The sequence below is a fragment of the Lissotriton vulgaris genome, chromosome 12, assembly GCF_964263255.1.
Source record: "Lissotriton vulgaris chromosome 12, aLisVul1.2, whole genome shotgun sequence".
NCBI classification, from domain to species: domain Eukaryota; kingdom Metazoa; phylum Chordata; class Amphibia; order Caudata; family Salamandridae; genus Lissotriton; species Lissotriton vulgaris.
In genome coordinates, this window is record NC_141700.1 from 139,997,998 (window position 1) to 140,020,159 (window position 22,162).

A 22,162-nucleotide genomic window follows, 5' to 3' on the forward strand; every position below is an offset into this window, starting at 1 on the left:
AGTTCTGTTTGAGAGAACACATGTCACACAACTGCAGTGCTTCCCCTTTGAAATGTTTTTTAAATGGGCTAACACTGGAAATCAAATGGTTTATCACCTTGCAAATTACAGATGGAGGAGTGGAGGAGACACAAGAAAGGAAAATGTTACTTACCCTAAAAGCATCTTTTTGTGGCATCTCATGCTTTAGATTCACATGCTGTGCATACTCCTGCAATCTAGTGTTGGGCCCAGATGTGTGCAAGTTGTCTTTGTGCGGAGAATTCTTCTTGAGTCATGAGATACTGTGATTCGACCTCTTGCTTGGTCATTGGCTTCATTGTTGTATTGTTTTCCGCACGGTGGGTGAGGATGAGGCTGGACCAAAGCGATACAGGAAACAGAGATAGAAATATGACTATGTCAAATAAGTAAGAAGGAATGATAATTGCAACAGCCAGAAGATTCTGAGGAGGAGAATCAACAGCACTACATGCCACAAACAGATTCTTTCAGGGTTACATTTTCAGTTCGAAGCCTGTGTAGCTGTAGATACACATGCCTTGCATAGACGGGTAAACCAGTCCTCCCTTAAGAGGTGGCTAGCCTGTGAATGTTTCAGAGGACTAAAAAACGGTTTGTAGTACAGGCTGACCAACATTGTCTAATTGGCGGGCTAACACGTCTACACAGTGATATTTTGTGGGAGCTATGTGGTGTAGACCAAGTAGCAGCTTTGCAAATGTCTGCTATGGGGATGTCCCAGAGAAAGGCCAATGAGGCCCCTTTGTTCCTAGTAGAACGGAATCTAGGAGGAGCAGGTAAAATCCATTTAGTTGTTGCGTCACAGATCTGGATGCATTTAACTATCCATCTGGCTACGCCTGACTTTTATAAGGCTTTCCCCTCATGTGGTTCCAAAAAAGCAACAAACAGTTGAGTTTTCTGAAAGAGCTAAGTTCTGTGCACACAGTACATTAAGGCTCATTTGGCATCTAGAGTACGAGGAGCCCTTTCTGCATCTTAGTCAGGTTGAGGAAAGGAAAATGGGAGCTCCATAGACTGGTTAAGGTGGAAAGGAGAGACCACCGTATGGAGAAATCCACGGTTGGTGTGAAGAACAGCCTTATATTTGTGAACCTGAAAGAACGGTTGTGAGGTTTAGCCCAGGAGCTCATTGACATGTCTCTATGAGGGTGGCTGAATTGAGGTGAAGGCTAGTCCGTATGTTTGATTGTGTAGCAAATAACCAACAACGATCTGGACGCTGGCTGCTAAGAGGGGTCAATCTGGTTTGAAAGGCAGTAGCAGACAAACAGTTTCCATTTGGCAGCATAGCAGGCAAGAGTGGGAGGTACTCCACCAGCAGGTGGATCCTGCGGTGAAGAGCCCAACGCCAGATAGACTGAGCTAGGTGAGAAAACTGGGGTGAAAGAATGACTCCCTGCATCTGAATGTATTGTATTGTATTGTAATTGCATTTATATAGCGCTTACTACCCCTGCTGAGGCGACTATGTAGTACATGGCTGTCATATTGTCCGTCTAGACGAGGTCTACCTTGCCCACTATGTGGGGAAGGGACAGCTAGCGGCTCCACATAGTTAATGTAGAGCTCCCCGTGACTAGGAACCCACTGATCTTGGACAGTCAGGTTTTGTAGATGCGCCTCCCACCTAGTGAGAGATGCATCAATTGCAATAGTAACCTGAGGGACTGGGTCGAGAAAAGCCACCCCTGCAACAAAGTATTCGTTTTTCACCACTGCAGAGAGTGATAAGTGCAGAGGCTGATCAATGCTAGATATTTCCAATGACCCTCCACCTTAAACCATTAATGCGATAAGCACTCCTGTAGTGGGTGTATGTGCAATCTTGCGCTTGGCTTAAAAAGAGGCAGTAATGCATGAAAGGACTGGGTTCTTGCCAGACTGGGATAGGCTTGGATGACCTCTGCATTGCAGATGGCTCCCAGATAGGGTTGAATTTGAAGGGGTTGGAGATTGGACTTTACACAATTTGAGAAATAGGTCTATAGTGGCTTGAGAGCATGCACGGTACTGCTATTGCATTGTGCTTTTTATCGGCCAGTCATCCAGGAATGAGAATACATGCATACCATGTCTTCGCAGGTGCACACCTACCACTGCGAGGCATTTTGTAAAAACTCTTGGTGCAGTGGTGATCCCGAAGGACAGCCCTTTGAATTAGTAGTGTTTGCCACTCACCACAAACCAGAGGTAGTGCCAATGCACAGGAAAGATCGGGATGTGGAAGTAGCCGTCTTTGGAGTCGAATACTGTCACTCACTGGTCGCAATGGTCAATTTGGGATCCTAGATACCTTGATGTTGAAGAAAGGGCGGTCGCTTCCCAAAGCCACCCAGCCAACAGGGAGAGTATTCCAAGCTAGAGATTGCCCCGGAAAAGGAACCACTTCTGGAGGAGGAAATGCAAAAAGAGTAAAAACTCCAAAGATGAAATATTCAGAAGGGCAGGAAAAGACAGAGAGGACCAACCTGGAAACAGGACACAAATAATTGGAGAAACTAGTATAGGAATAAAGGAACTAACTAGGAGCGTATACACAGAATGAGGATGTTTACGACAAACTCTTGACAGGCTGGCAGCCTTATATAATACTAAATGGCCTGAAACAGGGAGCGACCCACAGGAAAATAATGACCACCATCTTGGATAGGAAAAAGCCAGTTGGAAATAATATGGGAGGCACCATCTTGGACTGGGCTGTTTAATAATCCAAGATGTTGCAGTCCCACCAGGATGCCAAGAGTACCCTAGCTTAACTCTGGTGCAGCCTGCACCCCCTGTGCACCCTCCAGACCACACTTGCATGCCTGAACTCCCTATGGGAGAGAATGCTGCCAGGCAAAAGGTAAACCTGACAGCAGAACAGCAACGTCCCACACACCACATGCTGCTGGTGGCCTGCTCAAGATGAGCTGTGCTCGGAACGCAGCAGGCCTGACAAAAACAGCCATAAAGTCGCTTTGCTGGAGCATTGGAATGACATCCTGGAGAGTGATCATGTGGAAGAGTTCCGACAACATGTACTTGTTCAGGGGTATGAGGTCCAGAATGGGCCTGTGGGCCCATCCTTCTTGGGAATGAGGAAGCAGATGGAATACACCCCTGATCCCTGTAGGTGTTGTGGTACAGTCTCTATAGCCCTTTGAGATGGAGCGATTGAACCTTTTCGTGAAGCAGGCACTGATGTACCGGGGAGAGATCATATCGATGGGGTGGTATGTTGGCTGGTTTGGAAATAAGCTCCAGGCATAACCCTGTTGAATGATGTCTAATACCCACTGGTCGGAGGTGATGTGTTTTGATGCGGGAAAAAACATCTAAAGACGTACCCCGACAAGTATTGTCTCATCGGTGGGGAGGAGTGGCAAGTCAGTGCTTGGCTGGGGTAGCTCCTTTGGGGGAGTTAACCTAGCATCCACCTTTGGGGCTGTTGCCATGATAAGCACCCCTAAAGTAACCTCTTGTGGAGGTTTGATGTGCTGGCTGACGCTGGAAAGATGTGAAAGCTTCTGGGGAGGTGGTCTTGGATCCTGCACAATATGCTGAGCAGCGAAAGGGCCACTGAGGGGTAGGCATCGCTGTCTTCATATCTTTTTTATTTTCCCCAGCATCCCAATAACCTGAGGTGCAAAAAGATGCTCCCAGTCAAAGGGCAGGTGGAGGAGATACTGTTGAAAATCCGGCTTAAAATCGGAGACACTGAGCTGGGCATGTCTGCGAAGGAGGACGCCAGAGTTGATGCCCAAAGCATCGTATAAATAGCTTCTAATGAAGACTTAATGTTGATGTTAGAGATTAGTTTGCCTTCAGACACCAATTCACGCCCCCTTTTATGGTGCTTCTATGAGAGATCTTGGAGAAGTTCCTCCATTTAGTCCCAGTGATCCTGGTCATAACCTGGATAGCAGACTGATGGAGTTGGTGATACGTCATTGATTGGCGGACTGCATCGCAATGCACTTGCCATCAGCATCTATTTGTTTGCTCTCTTTGTCTGGTGGAGCAGCATTGCCGGTGGCATGTGTCTAGCTCTCTTGCAATCGGTATGCACCACCAGAGAGTCTGGAGAGAGTTTGCCCTAAAGTAGATGGGATCTGCAGTGGAGGCTTTGTATATTTATCCACCTGGGGGGTGCTATCTCGAGCTTTACATGGCTCATTGAAGATACCACGAGCTGGCTTGAGCATCATTTTTAGCTTAGGCAGGTACTGCATAGACCAATAGGAAGTGGAAAGAGTTTCGAATAGAAAATACATCCTATTTGCCAGGCTCCTTATGCATTTCTACATTATAGTGACATGCAGTCTTAACCAATACTTCATTGTAGGATATGGTGTCATCTGGTGGGAAGGAGCAGGCAACGACCACTGTGATTTGTATGAAAGTGGGCCAGGCAGAGAGGGTGGTGGGGATGGTTTTTGTGGCGGTCTGGGTGGAATGGAGGTGGGGAGTGGCAGCACAGGGTCAGAAAGATGACTGATGCCTTTGTTGTGCTACTTTCATTGCTTTGGTAGTGGAGGAGGCTCCAGGGTTGCCTCAAAGCTAAGCCACCTCTTTGAATTTCGAGTGCCAGGTCTCGGAGGTTACATGAGGATACGGCCTGTCTGGTGGTGGATGACAATCTGCCCCAGTCATGCGTTGAGTACATCCTGCAATTTCTGGAGGACGGGTTTGACTGGTGATTATCTGGTTAGCACAGACATTGGTCCAGAGGCCGACGGCTTAGAATCCGACAGCCATTTCGTAGCCGAACCATGAGCAGGTGGCTCCAAGGGCATCTGCTTCATAATTTGCTTTGGTGCCAAGCCGCAGTTGGGTGTAGTGTCAGAATCGACGGGCAGTGCCGTCCATGGCCAGAAGGCAGTGGTGGCCCAGATGCCTACCTTTGTGGATCCAGAGCAGCTGAATGTCCCTTGTGGGGAGGAAACTCAGAGAGATGTTGCGGGGGAGAGGGAACTGTACTTACGACCTATTGAGGTCTTTGATTGTGAGATTGAGGTCGGAACTTTCTTTGGTGGCCAAAGTTTCCGGATAATGTTTCCTGTCAAGGTCCTGGGAGCCGAAATGGTCTGAAATATCTTTGCCAGTCCTGCACAACATTGCGAGTCGACTGGCCCGGCAGTCTTGAGGAGTCCTTTCGACCAGAAAGACCGGCATGCACCACAAGCAGCCTCATTGTGCTCAGGTGAGAGGAAAAGATTACAGACTTGGTGGAAATCGGGCCTGGGGTATTTCACAAGATAATGAGGGCAGTATTGAAAAGGCATCCATTCCATCACAGACGAGGCATGGCGAGAGTGACTGAGTTGTAGGGAAAGAACTCTTGACGGGCGAGGTCCTACCGGGGGCTGGAGTTGACCGGAGAACCGTCCCAGACGAGAGTGAAGGCGTTGACCCGATATGCGAAAAGAGGAAACATGATCAATTCCAATTCCGATGGAAGGAGTGGAACCGTGATGACCAAAAAGAGCACTGCGTGGACCTTGATCCTGAACACACGTCGAACACAACGGAAGAAAGAAAACAATCTAACAACGGAGTCAATGACCATGTGCATTGAAAGCAAGAGGTGGAGTCACAGTATCTCATTGAATAAGAATTCTTCAAACAAAAATAACGTGCACAAATCTGGGCCCAATACTAGATAGCAGAAGTATGCACAGCCTGTGCATCTACAGCCACACTTACCTTAGCTTATTCCCTTGAATGGCGAAATGTTGTATACATATCATGAATTGATCACTTTCTTCTAAAGTTTTGCTAAACAACACATTTAACAAAACTGCAGTATTTCACTGTTGAATGAAAAAAAAATTGTCAATACTGTACTGAAAGATAATTTGTTTAGCAAGAAAAACGTATGAGTCTGGTGAAGGATTTACTTTGGATATCCAGTGCTGAGTCGCATACATTCCCAACATTAAAAACACTGTCACCAGGGGATGTATGACGTTACAATGCATACATTCACAACGCATACCATTACAACAAAACTTTAACAAACCGCAGGATCCATTACAAAGCATGCCATTACAACGCAGCTGCTATTACAATGCATGCCATTACAACGTAAGTATGGGTAAGTATTTTTTTTTAATTAATGGAATGTAATAGTAGTGTAAGTGTTGGATAGTGTAGGGGTTAAAAATACTATTCTAACTCCAGGGGGGGTGTAATAGTAGGGTAAGTGTTGGATAATGTAGGTGTTAAAATTACTATTCTAACTCCAGGGGGGCGTAATAGTAGGGTAAGTGTTGGCTGGTGTAGGGGTTAAAATGTAATTAAATACTTACCCATAATTACGTTGTAATGGCATGCATTGTAATAGCAGCTGCGTTGTAATGGCATGCATTGTAATGGCATGCGTTGCTTGGATCCTGCGTTGTAAAAGATTTGTTGTAATGGTAGTGTGTTGTTTTAGTTGCGTTGTAATGGCTCTTTCCCGTCACCAGTTGCAGCTACTCAGCTAAAGCAGAGGAGCATCGCCCCACTGCTTTAAAGCAGTGCAACTGCAACGTAAAAATAAAACGATAATAACTGAACATCTGTTATTATCATTTTATTCTTACTATTGCAGTTGCACTGCAGTGCAGCCCCGTTGATAGGGCGGGGTAGGGCTCGCCTCCCCCGACGTTGAGGCCGTAGGAGGATTGGTGGCTGCACCCAAAGTGCGCATGATGCTTTGCCATCTCAAACCAGCCAAACCGTCATGAGCACTGTGCATGTTCTCCATAGACTATATTATGCAGCCTTAGTGGAAAACATACCCAGACTCCAAGCCCCTGTCTGAGCACCGAAACACGGAGGTCAGACCAATCACAACGCTGCTTAAGGAAGCGTTATGATTGGTCATGGGATTCTGTGAGGCTGGGTCCTTCCTGCTGAAGGAGAAGCAGCGGCTGCGACGGTGACCTCCAGGTAAGTTTGTTTTTCTTTCATTATTTTGTTTCCTACCCCCACACTGTTCCCTACCAGCCGCCAATGACTGGCACTCTGACCTCACTACAAAGTCCCAGGTAGTGGGAAAGCTAATTGCAGACACTGGGATTACTGGTACCAGTTGGTATGCTAACTGTGGATTACAGAAAATGTGCCATTATACGAGTTGTAAATTGAGGCTCCAATAAGAAATGGGAAATCAGATTTATCATGTCCGATTCTACAAAGTACTCCTCATTCACAGACACCTTTACACTCCAAGATTTTGTCTGTATTGAGAAGTCATTGTAGGCGGTGGTTGCATGGGCTGTGTTTCTGCATCACTCCTGTTAGTGGGCCTAACTGGATTATAAACTACTCAAGGTGGGCCTGTGGGCATGCATTAGAGAAGCTAATTATTTTCTCTTGTTCCCTACAGGTTCCACATTCACATATTCTGCTGGTTAGTAGACTTTTCATTATTTTCTTATTTGTAAAACTATTAGTATTGTAACGTAGATTATAAGGATGTTATTTATTATTCATTGAAATAGTGGTAAATGCAGAGAATAGTAGGATTGACTCAATATTAGGAGTGTGCAAAGTTATAAAGTTTTCCTTTTACTCTAATTCCTCCTATGATTACAATTAGAAGTGTGCAAACTTTTTATGTGCGTGGATTTTGAGTTTAAAACCAGCACCTTTTAAAATAGTTTTGAGAGATGAAGTTAAGCTTCAAATTAATTAGGAAAATTATTTTAAAGTTAACTTGTTGGAAAATGTCACATCCATTTCGAGCTCTAAGAAGCATTTATGATATAATATTTGGGGTTTATGGGTCAAAAGTCGGACCGTGCATGAATGTAGGCAAGGAATAAAACTTAGGAAGAAGTAGGGCCAAATGTTGGATTTATGCAAGACTTAACTCTCATGATAAAAATAGAGCAGACACCTCTAGTCAGTAACAATACAATCTACAATTCTCTTAGCGATTTTTAAGAATCTGTGTGCACACATTAGCGATTACGGAAATTGAGTATGCTCTAAATTAGAATCAGTATAGCCCATACATGATAAATTGAGGCCTGCAAACTGCATATGGTACATCGGTTCTCAAGACACTGTGAATTGTGTGCTACATCTAACACATACAGTATGATGCATAGTTTACAAATGAGAAACCTGTCAATCCCAGGGTTATGTAAAGCTATGACAAATTGAGAACTTCTGAAACATTTGTTCCTGGTATAACTGGATATTGGGCTTTCCTATTACCTGAAGCAATAGCAATTCATTACATTTTAAGCAGGAAGGCCCAGCACCATGCAATACCCACTGCCATTTCTCATCATGGCTAATAATCCATATGAACCAAATGAAAAATAAACTAAAGAAACAAGGAAACCAAAAGTGGGCCAGGAGAGTCTAAAGTCTAATCCATCGATCCTAGCTTCTCCTGCCAAAGGAAAATCGGAGCCTAATGCCAACATGGACTTAATATCACAGTATCTCTCATGAGATGCAGGGGCTAAGAAAGTAATTCTAGACCTCTCAACCAGACTTGAATTGAGAATAAGTTAGTTTGAGATGAAAGATTTATGATGCATAAACAATCAGATGCCATGTTTAAGAAAATGTAAACCCTCGCAAGAGAAGACATGGAACTGGAAGATAGGAACAATGGGTAAATCTGAGAATATTTGGACTCACTGAGAACATGGAAATAGTAGCCAATCCATGCACATGCATTTTGGAAATATGGATCCTAGAAACTATTTAAAAAAGACTCTGAAATTGAAAGTTTGCATAGAATACCCACTAAACCCACACCATTCTTGAAAACTCTAAGACCCATGATATTCTAACTACTCGGTTATACTCCTACAAAAAAGATACTGAAGCCCATGGGAAAGATCAAGGCAATAGAATCGAATGGCTTATAAGTAGACATCTCTCAGGACTATGCAAAAGACCGTGTGAGATACAGAAAAGTTTTTTTAGCACTGATGGTAACCTAAAATCGATGAAATTCCTTTTGTAGGTCCTTCCGAATTGAAATTCAAATATAAGGTGAAGACCACCTTCTTTGTTGTGCTGTGTTGTGTTAAGTGCATTTGTATTTGTATAGCACAGCTCTCACCCGGGAGGGCATCCTGGCACTCGAATCAGGAGCTGTATAGGCTGAGCCGGGATTGGGGCTCGGTAAACAGCCAGGTCTTCGGTTTCTTGCAGAGCCTGCTGATTTCCAAATATGAATAAAAAATCTGCAATAATCTAAGAAGGACCACTATCTATCTGAGTGCTATCCACTAGCTATTTATTGAAAATCCGGTTACTCCTTCATTCTATTATGCTACCACACTCAAATAGCTTCTCACTCATCACCAGAACTCAGTCTAATACTCTGCTGCTTGTCTTCATGGACTCTAGACAAATTTAAATGGTGAGAACTTCTCACAGCCACTAATCTATTCACAATATAAACTTGGTTGCCCAAAATACCTGGAGGTGATCATACTCAAACAAAGCCTGATTTCCTGCCTTACCTTTTCCACTCGCCACCTAATAGATTACGCAATTAAACTAACATATAACCACTAAACACACAATCAGTTGTTATTTATGCTGGGTAGTCCCTGATTGATAAACACAAACGTATGGCTGCTAGATAAACAGAAGCTTAAAAACTTCAGACTCTAATTTTACTCTACTAAAACCTACCCTGCTGAATCACTCAATAATCTTTTATGTACTGATAGAAGCTTTCAGTTCTCTTCTAAACTTATGATCTAATGTGTTATCATGCTGTTTTTATGCTGCTATTTCTCATGGTGAAACCATAGACACTATAAATAAGTTAGAGCAGGTAAAATATGAGACTAGTAAAATCATCAGTAAGAGAGATCAATAACCTCCAGGCAAATACATTCTGTAAATTTAAAAAGAAGGGTACACTCTTAGCTGGCCACATCAAAGCTAAAGGCAATAAATGCAACATTTCTGCCATCAAAGGCAAAACAAAGAAGATAAAAACAGACACCAAACATCCTAGATTGCTTCCATGAGTTTTAATCGAACCTGTGTGATCCGTAGATGCAGCCCTCTAAAGAGGATTGTCAAATATACCTAAATAGAATCCAGATGTCCTCTATAGACATAAAATCAATTGTCGAACCTAACAAATCGGGAAATCAGAAATTGTATAGGTGATCAACTCACTTAACAAGGAGAGGCTACGTGGGTAGTCAATGCAAGGAGCGACCGCAAAGAAGGACTGCGGCATGAGAGTGCCGAGGAAATAAACCCGAGAGGAACTGCAAGATTAAGTGAGAAAGGAGAGTCGAAGAGCAGAAAAGTGGGATGAGTAAGACAAAAATAAATGAATAAGGAGGAAAGAATGAGACTAGAGGCGAGGAGATGAAAGGAGTGAGTGATAAAATGAAAATAAATGTGCAAGGGAGAGAACGGAGAAGTTAGAGAAAGGAGGCAAAGGACGTATGGAATAGAGAGAGGGGTGATTGAGCGGAAGGTGAGAGAGGGAACAGGAGCAAACATTGTGTAGGAGCAGAAATACTGGCAGCGCTGCACAAATCAACATTACATACAAGTGTGTCACAAATTTACATAACGTTGTATAATATAACAACATAACATAAACAGCACAACATGGAATGTTAGGAGGAAAGGTGGGGAAAGGAAGCAAGACAGAGCGGGGAAGTGAAGACAGAGTAGGAAGAACTGAGAAGGGATTGAGGAGAAATAGGAAACAAGTAAATAAAGGCTCACAAGAGCGAGGCCAGCAAGTTCGGGAGCGCATTTCTTTGAAGTCTGATGGGGGGGGGCGGGGGAGTGGCTTCCTTTGAAGTCTGATGCAGAGGCTCAGACAAATGGTGGTGTGCGAGCGGCTTCCTTTCAAGTCTGATGGGGGGCGGGGAGCAAATGGCGAGCGCGCACCTGGCTCACATGCACTGGCCACAATCCGCATTCCAAAGCCCTCTGGCAGGCTTTCCTCGAGCCCCTACATAATTCTCGCCGGAGCAATGCGCAAGCGCATTGGCTCAGCGAGACCTAAAAATGGCAAGGCTCTTGGCCTGTTGGTTTCTCAGTGAGCTTCTATAAAAACTTCCAGAAACAATTATAGACCACATGGAAAAACTCTTTTAACATGTCAGTTATGGACAAATTAGTGGTACAGCTACTGTTGTAATGATCCACAAAGAAGACAAGGACCCCTTGGAAACCAAGAACTATAGACCCATATCCCTACTCAACATGGACTGTAAAATCTATGCTAACATTTTCGCCATCTGACTTGAAAAAGTTCTGTCACTTTAATCAACTCCATTCAAATTGGATTTCTGAAAAGCAGACTGGCATCTGACGAGATAAGATTGTTTGGATGACTTGGCACTGGATGTAAAGCAGATCCATGATAAGGTATTGTGGACCTTCCTGCATTCACTGCTACACAAATATGATCTTGGACCACTGTTTTAACTCATGGTCTTTGCACTTTATGCCAATCCAACATCTCATTGGAACTCTATCTGAGAAATTCAGACATTCTCAAGGTACAATGCATAGCTGTCCATTATCACTGCTATTATTCTTATTGCCCATACTCAATCAGCACATCAAAGATAGTCCATTTGATTCAGGAAACCAAAAGGTAGTACCATACAGATTACCTTTCAGAGGAAGCAGACTCCGCAATCGCAGGGCTTTAAGAGGGGGGAAAAACTGGGGGTGCTCTAAAAGGGGAGGGGCAAACCTCGTAGGGGTGTGGCCTATCTAAGTAGGGGCGTGGTCTAAATAAAGAGAACTAGTGTAGCAGTCCCGCCTGCTCTGACAAGCCGTCAGCTTTAGGACTCCTCAGAGACCCCCCGCCCCCTCTGTGTGGCAGCCCAGGCTGAGACAGCTTCCCAGGCGCACACACAGCAGCACACACAGTACTTCACAGGTCTTTAAAAGACCTTTTGCATGTTAATGATTGTTTGTCATTTTTTCACCCCTTCTTAGAGCCCCTGCATCTCCACACTTACTACTACTGTGCCCACGGGCGTTTTGTTCAACAATGCAAATGCTCCTGCCTCCCCTTCGTTGCCCCGTGGGTATGATAAGTGGGTGCTTGTCGCCAGGACACTGAATAGACCCCTCTGTGGCTTTAACACTGGTGGTAAACACGCCAAGAGGCTTGTGGTGTTCCAAACAACTGGGCGATGCTGCAGGTCAGCGTCGCAGCACACAAAATCAACCTGCTGTTCTCACACTTGCAAAATAGAGCTGTCACATCCTCGTTATGATGCAGTCACATAAAATTTCCTTCTGTGCAAACACGTTTGTATTATTTCACGTCTAACTTTTGTTTGACTGGACTTTTACAAGCAAGTTTCCCATGATCAGAAGTAAAGAAGACATATCAAAATGTAGGCAGTTTCCTACACAAAGTGGGTTAAGCTGCTAAATGATCCCACTTGAGTTACCATTGATCGACACAATGGCGTGATGAAAGCACACTACCAAGGGGATGTGGGCACTCTAGTTGATCCTCTGATCGAGCTGGTGTGGGGATGCCATGGGTACTGGGAGCGCATTAGCTTGATTTGCTTAAGCAGTGCGCTTCCATGCTCACCTGCAACACCAACAAAAACCGTGACGTCTGGTCACCCTACCTTGAGGCCCGAAAATAGAGCCCCTTAGAGACCCCTTTCGAGGCCCCCCCAAAAAACTGGGGTTCTCAGACCCCCAAAGACCCCCCACTTAAAGCCCTGCTAGGAATTCTCAAAACGATCATATCATATGGAATCACACCAGGCTACACAGTAAACCATGGGAAAATGGAAGTATCCCCCCTAAAATGCCCACGGTGGCCTCCAACTGTCTACAAAAGATGGGAGACATAAATCACATGCTCTTCCACTACAATCACAGATGGCCACTCTCTGAAAGAAAAAAAAGAAAATTCATGACATATCCCAAGCAAACATTTTAACACAGCTCTGTGCTCTCGGTGTATTAACCCTTCTATGAACTTCGAAGACGCTGACCTGCTACTACGGGACCTATTATTAACAGTGGGTATCAAACCTATTTCATGTGAGTGAAATAACTACAGTTATATAATAATAATTTATCACATCACACTTTGTGGGGTTAGGAGTTCTTTAGAAGAAGCACAGAGAACAATCAAAGCCATCCTGACGCAAATAACCTACTGCTATCACTTGGACTATGTCTGCCTATGCAACGGCAACTGCAATCATAACCTAGGCCAATTTAGAATAGGTTAAACATACCTGGATAATTCAATTTTTGAAAAGGCAACAATGAAACTCAGCGGTCCTACCTAACCATTAGGTCTTTCTGCAAGGGCCAGCAGCCTCAGTTTATTTAATCTTTTAGCAAAAATGAAACCAACTGATAGATAATATCTCACCTATTTGTTTTTGCCAATACTTGTTTGGTTCAAGTTCAAGTTTGGGCATTTGTATAGCGCACTACTCACCCAGTGGGTCTCAAGGCGCTAGGGGAAGGGGTTCATTATTTGCGAATAGCCAGGTTTTAAGTTCTTTTCTGACGGAGATGTGGTTTTGAGTAAGGCGGAGGTGAGTGGGGAGTGAGTTCCAGGTCTTGGCAGCAAGGAAGGAGAATGATCTGCCACCCATGGAGGATTTTCGGATGCGCGGGACTGCGGCGAGGGCTTGATTGGACGATCTAAGTTGGCGGGTGGGTTCGTAGAAGGACAGTCGAGTGTTGAGGCATTCGGGTCCTAGATTGTAGAGGGCTTTGTGTGCGTGGGTGAGAAGGCGGAAAGTAATTCTTTTGTTGACGGGAAGCCAGTGGAGGCCTTTTAAGTGTCCGGTGATGTGATCTTGGCGAGGGATGTCTAATATGAGTCTCGCTGATGCGTTTTGGATGCGTTGGAGTTTTTTCTGTAATTTTGTTGTGATTCCGGTGTAGAGGGTGTTTCCATAATCCAGTCGACTTGTGACCAGTGCGTGGGTGACAGTCTTTCTTGTCTCGACGGGGATCCAGCGGAAGATCTTTTTGAGAATGCGAAGTACGTTGAAGCAGGAGGATGAGACTGCGTTGACTTGTCTGGACATCGAGAGAGAGGAGTCTAGGATGAAGCCAAGGTTACGTGCATGGTCTGTGGGAGTGGGTGCTGTGCCCAAAGTGGAGGGCCACCAAGAGTCGTCCCAGGCAGAGGGGGAAGATCCTAGGATGAGTACCTCGGTTTTGTCTGAGTTGAGTTTTAGGCGGCTATGTTTCATCCATTCGGCTACTTCTTTCATGCCTTCGTGAAGATTGGTTTTGGCGGTGTTGGGGTCTTTGGTGAGGGAAAGGAATAACTGGGTGTCGTCAGCGTAAGAGATGATGTTGAGGTTGTGTTGACGCGCGATGGAGGCGAGAGGACTCATGTAAACGTTGAAGAGGGTGGGACTGAGTGAAGATCCTTGTGGTACGCCACAGATGACTTCAGTGGCCTCTGAGTTGAATGGGGGAAGTCGAACTTTTTGAGTTCTCCCAGCTAGGAATGAGATGATCCAGTCCAAGACTTTTCCTTGTATGCCGATGTTGCTGAGGCGTTGTATAAGGGTGCTGTGGCAGACTGTGTCGAAAGCGGCGGAGAGGTCGAGTAGAATGAGGGCCACAGTTTCTCCGTTGTCTAGTAGTGTTTGGATGTCGTCGGTCGCTGCGATGAGGGCGGTTTCGGTGCTGTGTTTGGCTCGAAACCCGGATTGAGATGGATCGAGGGTGTTGGATTCAAGGAAGGTGGCGAGTTGGCTATTGGCGGCTTTCTCAATGACTTTGGCCGGGAATGGGAGGAGGGATATGGGTCGGTAGTTTTTAAGTTCCGAGGGGTCTGCTGTGGGTTTCTTCAGAAGGGCGCTGAGTTCGGCGTGTTTCCAGCTTTCTGGAAAGGTGGCAGAGTTGAACGAGCAGTTGATGACGTCACGGAGATGGGGTGCGATGATGGAGTCCGCTTTGTTGAAGATGTAGTGGGGGCAGGGGTCAGTTGGCGAGCCAGAGTGGATTGAGTTCATTAAGCGGGTGGTGTCTTCAGTGGTGATTGGGTTCCAGTTGCTAAGGTTGTTAGTTGGCGGAGTAGGATCAGAGGGGGGTGGGGAGGGCTGATCGCTGGGGGTTTTCTCAAAGCTGTTGTGGATGTCGGCAATTTTGTTGTAGAAGAAGGAGGATAGCGCATCGCAGAGGTCTTGGGAGGGAGTGATGTCGTTAGATGCTGCGGTGGGGTTGGTGAATTCTTTGACGATGTTGAAGAGTTCCTTGCTGTTGTGAGAGTTGTTGTCGAGGCGATCCTTGAATGCTGATTTCTTGGTGGATCGAATCAGCTGGTGGTGTTTGCGGGTGGCTGCCTTGAGGGTGGCCATGTTGTCGGTGGTTGGGTTTTTTCTCCATGTTTTCTCCAGGGTGCGGCATAGCTTCTTGGATTTTTCTAGGTCATCATTGAACCAGGGAGCCTTTTTGCTGGCTGACTTGATCTGGTGCTTTTTCAGGGGTGCTAATTCGTCAGCACTGTGGGTGATCCATTGCTTGAGATTGGTGGCCGCTTGGTTTGGGTCCAGTGAGAGGGAGGGAGGGTTTTGGTTTAGTGATGTGAGGAGTTGGTCGGAGGTGATTTTGTTCCAGTTTCTCCGAGGAATAGGTTGTGGGCGGTTTTGGTTCAGGGTGGTTTTGTAGCTGAAGTGAACACAGCTGTGGTCCGTCCAATGGAGAGCTGTGGTGCGATCGAAGGAGATATGCTTGCTGGAAGTGAAGATAGGGTCGAGAGTGTGTCCAGCTGTATGGGTGGGGGTGTCAACAAGTTGTTTGAGTCCGAGGTTGGCCAGGTTGTCCAGAAGGGTGGTGGTGTTGTTGTCGTGTTTGTTTTCAAGGTGGTAGTTGAGGTCTCCTAAAAGAATGTAGTTCTCGGAGGCGAGGCCATGTGGGCTGACGAAGTCCATGATGTCATCGCTGAATTGAGTGCGGGTACCTGGAGGCCTGTAGATGAGGGTGCCTCTAAGTGTGGTCCTGGGGTCAGTGTGGATCTTCTGGAAGTGGAGATGTTCGGCGGTTGGAAGATTATCGTCGGAGCTGGTCGTGATTTTAATGGTGTTCCTGTGGATGATGGCGATGCCTCCTCCTGTTTGATTGATGCGGTCTTTTCAGATGATCTTGTAAGCGTCCGGTATGGCTATGGCGATGTCGGGTGCTGATGATGTGTTCATCCATGTTTCTGTGAGGAAGGCGATGTCCGGTGACGCCGTGTCGAGTAGGTCCCAGAGTTCAGTTGCGTGTCTGTGGACCGAGCGGGTGTTAAGCAGGATGCACTTCAGGTTGTTAGAGTCGGAGCTGTGTGTGGGGGAAGTGGGTTTGGTGAGGGTCCTGAAGCAGTTGAACTTGCAGGAGAGACAGGTGAATGGGCCGTGGGTTCGTCCTGGAGTGGCTTCGCAGCATTGTGGTGTGCGTCCGGGGTTGAGGGAGAGGAGAGATGCGGCATCATATGTGATTTTAGTGGGTTGGGAACGGCGGGGACCAGGGGGACCGGCGCTGGGCGCCGTCCAGGCGCGGACGGTCGCAGACGGGCTTACCTTTGGCGCACCTTCGGCGCGCATGGGGCGCGACTGCTGCGCGTAGGTGCATCTGTCATAAGTGGAGAAGTGGAGGGGGCGGAGCGTGGGAGGGGGAGCTGGGAGGCGGGAGCGTAGGGGGAGGGACGGGCTGCAGGCACAACAAAATGGTGGAAGCAACAACAACGACAACAGGACGCTATGGGCGCAAACAATCAGGCAGCAAATGTGCTTAGGGGCCAATGCGACTAATGCGATCTAGCGGTGGAGCACACAATATTAATAGATTCACTGAGCAAAGCAATGCGGAGCACTATGCCACAGACCGGCTTCCAAATCAATTTCAATTAAGGTTATGGCAGTGGGGGAGAGGCAGCGCTACGCACACAGGCCAATTAAAATATTCTAAACAATGAAAGCAATGCGAAGTGGGAAGAGGCAGCGCTATGCACACAGGCCGATTAAAATATTCTAAACAATGAAAGCAATGCGAAGTGGGAAGAAGCAGCGCTATGCACACAGGTCGATTAAAATATTCTAAACAATGAAAGCAATGCGGAGCGTTACGCCGGATATCGGGTGCAGAATCAATTTGAAGTATGGCAGTGGGGAGAAGCAGCGCTACGATACCACTATAGCGCTAAGAGGTCGGGAGGCAGGCTGGAGCGACCGCTTCACACGTAGTCAGGCTGGTCAAGTAAGTCCTTGCCAACAGAAAGATAATGCAGATACAGCAGAGGAGCCTGCCCCATCCTGACCAGGCTTTGCATCTCTCTGGTATGCGGCGCTGGTCCCATACATACAAACATCAACCGTCTGTTTTTTCTGCCTTACACCTATCACTTAGTAACTGCCTCTGCATGTAGGCTGACATTTATGTCAAAAACCCCGGTCAAGTACCAATATGCAGCATATACCCCCATATCCTATCATGTAGCACTCTGACCAGGTTTCTATTTCGTCAATACTTTCTCTTCCCTAAAAAGTCTCTCTTACAGTGAAAGCCTTTATTTTCTGCGGCTGAGCACCAAGTCACTAATTTCTGCCACTTTATATCATATGTATTTGCTCTTCTTTGTATAACTTATAAGAGACTTATTAAATTAAAATTAGTTACTACACGCTGCAAGGTGGAGCACAAGAATTACAGTTCCCCTTTAACCACTTTGGATCTGGGTGGGATACCAAGAGTAAAGTAACATATGAAGATGGCGAGGAGTCAAGAAAAATGAAAGATCAAAGCTTTAAAACATCGAAAATTATGCAAAATGGGATTACAGATTGAGATGCAGGTGCCAGATTACACCATCGTCCTCAAGTAGATTTAATAGGACGGTGACTCTAAAGTCTCAGTGTCAGATGTACGCAACACAGTAAAGCAATAAGTATATGCAAAAGCCACACATTTTAGTAACAAAACATAATTGTTGAAAATCATAATGAAAACACCATACCAATAAAGGAGATGGAAGAAAGTCTTGCAGCATTGCACCAGTTGAACCACACGGCCTTGTTACCAGCGTACAACCTATATTTATTTTCCTGCAAATAACGATGTATTTTTCTGTAAGCTTGTATCAATTAATTAATCATTTACTTACTGACTTTCTGAAACAAATAACTTAGCTAAACAAGTATTGTCAAAAAACAATAGGGCAGCTATTATCTATCACTTGGTTTCTTTTTGCATAAATATCAAATAAACGTAGGCTACTTGCTCTTGCAGAAAGACATAATGGTTAGTTAGGACCACCGAGTTTCATTGTTGTCTTTTCAAAAGATTCAAAAATGTAACTCTGCCCTACTGCATGGCAGGGGCAGTCACATGTTTGGTCTACGGTATGATTGTCTTTATTGCTTGCAATAAAGTATGACAAAGAAGTGATATCATTTAATCTCCATAAAGGTGTATAGTTGATTTAAATTTCCAGAGTTAGTATTTAGAAAGTATTTGATGAAAATCTACATCAAACGAAAAAGTTTGTCAAGTTTATACCTGTGATGACACTACAAATGGCCAATATTCGGGGGCGTAGCTTCAAGGTGGGGGGCGGGGGTGTTTGCTGCGTTACATTCCACTAATAAATGCATTTTCCTATAAATAGTTGGGTACAACTGCTTTCAGTCGGATATGGTGATGTCTGTCGGATTTCACCAGGATTTTTTGGATTGGTGTCACTACAACGCATGCTTTTACATCGCATGCCTTTACAACGCGGTTTTTACCACGCAGTCCATTACAACGCATAATGCTTTTAGGCGCTGGATAGTGAATTATTTAATTTACTATTCCAAGTCCAGTCCCCGTGGATAGCAGGGAAGGTGTTGGATAGTAAATTAAATATATTCCCTATCCTAGAGCGCCCCCCAGCGTAATGCGTTGTAATGGTTTGCGTTGTAATGGTTGCGATGTAATGGTAGTGCGTTGTAAAAAATGCGTTGTAAGTGATGTTCCCCGGATTTTTTAAATACACACAGTCAAAAACGCACACACACACTCTCCCTCTCTGTTTTCAAAGTTTTCAAACATATTGGTTATTTTCTCAAATATTGTGTTGTCTCTCTAAGTACTCCTACCAATCCGCATTCCTTTACCTTTCCGCTCCTTAGGCTCCTCTCATGCACCCTGCTTGTCCTAGAATGTATTTAATCACGATATGCATAGGAAAATCTGAAGCTCGCACACCCCCAAGATTTCCTATAAAGCTACTCCCTTGCCAATAATTCATAACAATTCTGATACACCTCCATGCCAAACAATTCAAAATATCCAGAATAAGTCACTATCAAATCATATGTTTAGAAATTAGCTGATTAGATAAATTCCTAGATTCCTAAATAAAGCTACTCTGTTCCATTACTGAGGAGGGCAATTCAGAAACCACCAATAAATACAGGTGATTCGTAAATGACATAAGAATTAGATGGAAAAGTGGGTAAAAGGTTTGTAAATAGAAATGAAGTAGGCAAAGAAATTGAGCATTAATTGTTAGGTGGGCATTTAAATCAGTAAGCCATTTGCAAATAAAAATGTACTTGCTGTGGGTAGATATATAATTCAAGTAATTAATATATTGTGCATATTTCTAATATTTGTTTACCATGAAGATACAATTAAAACATGTTTCCCAAAAACTAAAAATTCTCATCTTTTTACACTATAATTATTGTTCGAAATATTGTTACAGATTTTACGATTTTGGAGCAAGTGCCTAATACAAGGGCCTACATCAGGATTTTGAGTGCCGTTTAGGAGGATTTAATTGCCACTATGTGATGTCTGAATAGAACATATGCCCTTTCCAACAGAAGGGTGAACCAAAGACAGCAGAGGACTCCAATATAACTGGCTAGTGCATTGTATTCACATTATTGGAAGTGGATTACGCAGCAACAAGAGCTGTGTTATTTTTCCTCAGCAGCACGTGAGCCCAGAGTTCTATGCTCACGGGCAAGACCAGAGTGGAAGTGATATTAAAGATCTGTGAGTTATAAATCTCTTCTGTTATGAGCTCTATTTATTTAGAGGGTATTTATATCGCACTGAAGCTGAATAATGCTGCTTGGAAGCACTATAATGTGACCAGGAGACAATACGTGTGATAAAGACTGTATTTAAGCAATGTTGCTGGTGGGACCATAAGCTTATGAAAGAGGAACATTTTCGACCTAGCTCTCTGTTATAGAAAGTCTTCTTTGAGCTATTGCTAGAAGGTTTGAGCTGTTGATGGAAGGTGAACGAGATTCCATATGGTTGACCTTCCACCATAACCTAAATTCTTAGCAGGATGTGGATCAGCTCATACAGAGATCATTCTCAGGTATTTAGGACTTCCATGGTGCAAAGCTTTGCAGACTATGCAAAGAGTCTTAAATTGTGGTTTTCCTCTCATGGGTGGCTGGAGGAAAGATATCATGATGAGGATGATATGGAAGTACATCCTGAGTTGGAATATAGCATACAGCACTTGGCTGTAAGCCTTGTAGAGCATCGTATAAGGCCAGATGAGGTGGTCCATGTACAGAGTATTACAATTGCAGCTTTACTACCCAAAGGATCCAAGACACTTTATGCAGCAAGGTGATGGAAGAATCTCAAAAGCTAACTACGATGATATAAAGAATTGTGGATTGAGGGACACTTCAGGATGCAAGAGCTCCCTAAGTTGCATGACATCAAACATGGAAAGAAAAGGAAGGTCCATGGAAATTACCCCCTTGAAGGGTAAGACTGTGAGCAGCTGAGGTATTAGCAAGATTTGTGTTTTGGACTCATTTAGGAGCCACCTATCAGATGTGTGCAGTCCTGACGAGGTTCTTCATGAAGCGAGGGCATTTGTGTATGAAGATGGTCCTGGCAGCCCGTTCTATAAGTACATCTATTATAAGTCCTGTGCTTTGTAAAATGCAGGCGGGGACAGCCTCCAAATAGTGTTTTGAGCTCTACATTTGGTGAAAGAGAAAATATATTAACATGACCTTCTCCTTTATCTATGCAGACACTAAACACAAATATGTCATGATGGTGTGAAACATGAGTGTTTACTTGCCCCCAAACTGAGAATATATGGCACAGATATACAAACGCAGAGAAGAACACTCCGCCCTAATTTCTGCTGAAGTAGCTCATACAACCTCTCAGTGACCTGTAATTTGATGATCACACATCTACCCTTGTGTCTTTGCTCTCCTGAGTCTGTATAAAATGTGAGACTATGTAACCCAAAATCTATCCCTCTCCCAATAGGTGAAGTGGTAGCCACTGTGTTTGGGATCCTGTTTGTGTTTGTGGGCCTCTTCTTTGCTGTGCATGTCATCATGAAGAGTATCAGGTGAGTTCTAAAAGAAACCTCTTTGTTTGATTTTGATTTCTTATGATACACTCAGATATCAGATGGACTGATAAAGGCTTTTACTCTCTCCATGCGTGTTTCTGAATGTATTACTTACTGTGGCTGTAATCCTTTATTTTGTGTCTGTTTCTGAATATAAGTGTTCATTACTGTGGTTCTACTTTGATTTTTTTAATGTATTTTCAGTTATTATTAATTCTAAAATCATGTGCATAGGGATATAATAGTATGGCTAATGGACGTCATTCTGCTTATGAAGAAAATACTCAATAAACCAATGTCTAAAAGATGTGTAAAATGAACAAATTGTATCAATAAATATTCAATAGAGAAAGAAAAAAATTGAAGCTAGGAAAGAGGAAATCATTACGAATATCAACCTCCTCAAAGTTATCATTCTTTGATATAGAGCTTAATAAAACATCCCACACAACATGACATTTCTCAAAACAAATTTCTCACTTGAAAGGACGATCATCCATAGAAGCCTGTTTAAAAATATCCTGAAGCCATGAAAGGATGTCTAAGTTTTGGATTGATTTCCAAATCAATAAAGTTACCCAAAGCTCTTAAAAACCTCTAATTTACTAATAACTGTTTTGCATGTCATTTAACAAAATGATTTTCTTTCCCGGCTCCAGGTTTGTTTCCATTATGATACTAATTGTACAAAAGACCATTCCCCTCAATTGATGAATAACTTGGCTTCTAACAAATAGATGCAGTAAATGTGCTCTGCTCATCACCAACAACAATGCATTTCTATTTGATGTAATGTAAACTATTTTGTCG

General features: G+C 44.2%; 1 protein-coding gene across 1 annotated transcript in view; it reads left to right on the forward strand.

Annotated features, from left to right (window-relative positions):
* CA14 (carbonic anhydrase 14) overlaps window positions 1-22,162 on the forward strand; it is a 198,154-nt gene that overhangs the window by 159,075 nt on the left and 16,917 nt on the right. Inside the window, exons 9-10 of the mRNA XM_086947605.1 lie at window positions 7,385-7,408; window positions 21,265-21,349. Of these exons, the coding sequence (XP_086803731.1) occupies window positions 7,385-7,408; window positions 21,265-21,349 (109 nt within the window). The remainder of the gene's footprint in view (window positions 1-7,384; window positions 7,409-21,264; window positions 21,350-22,162) is intronic.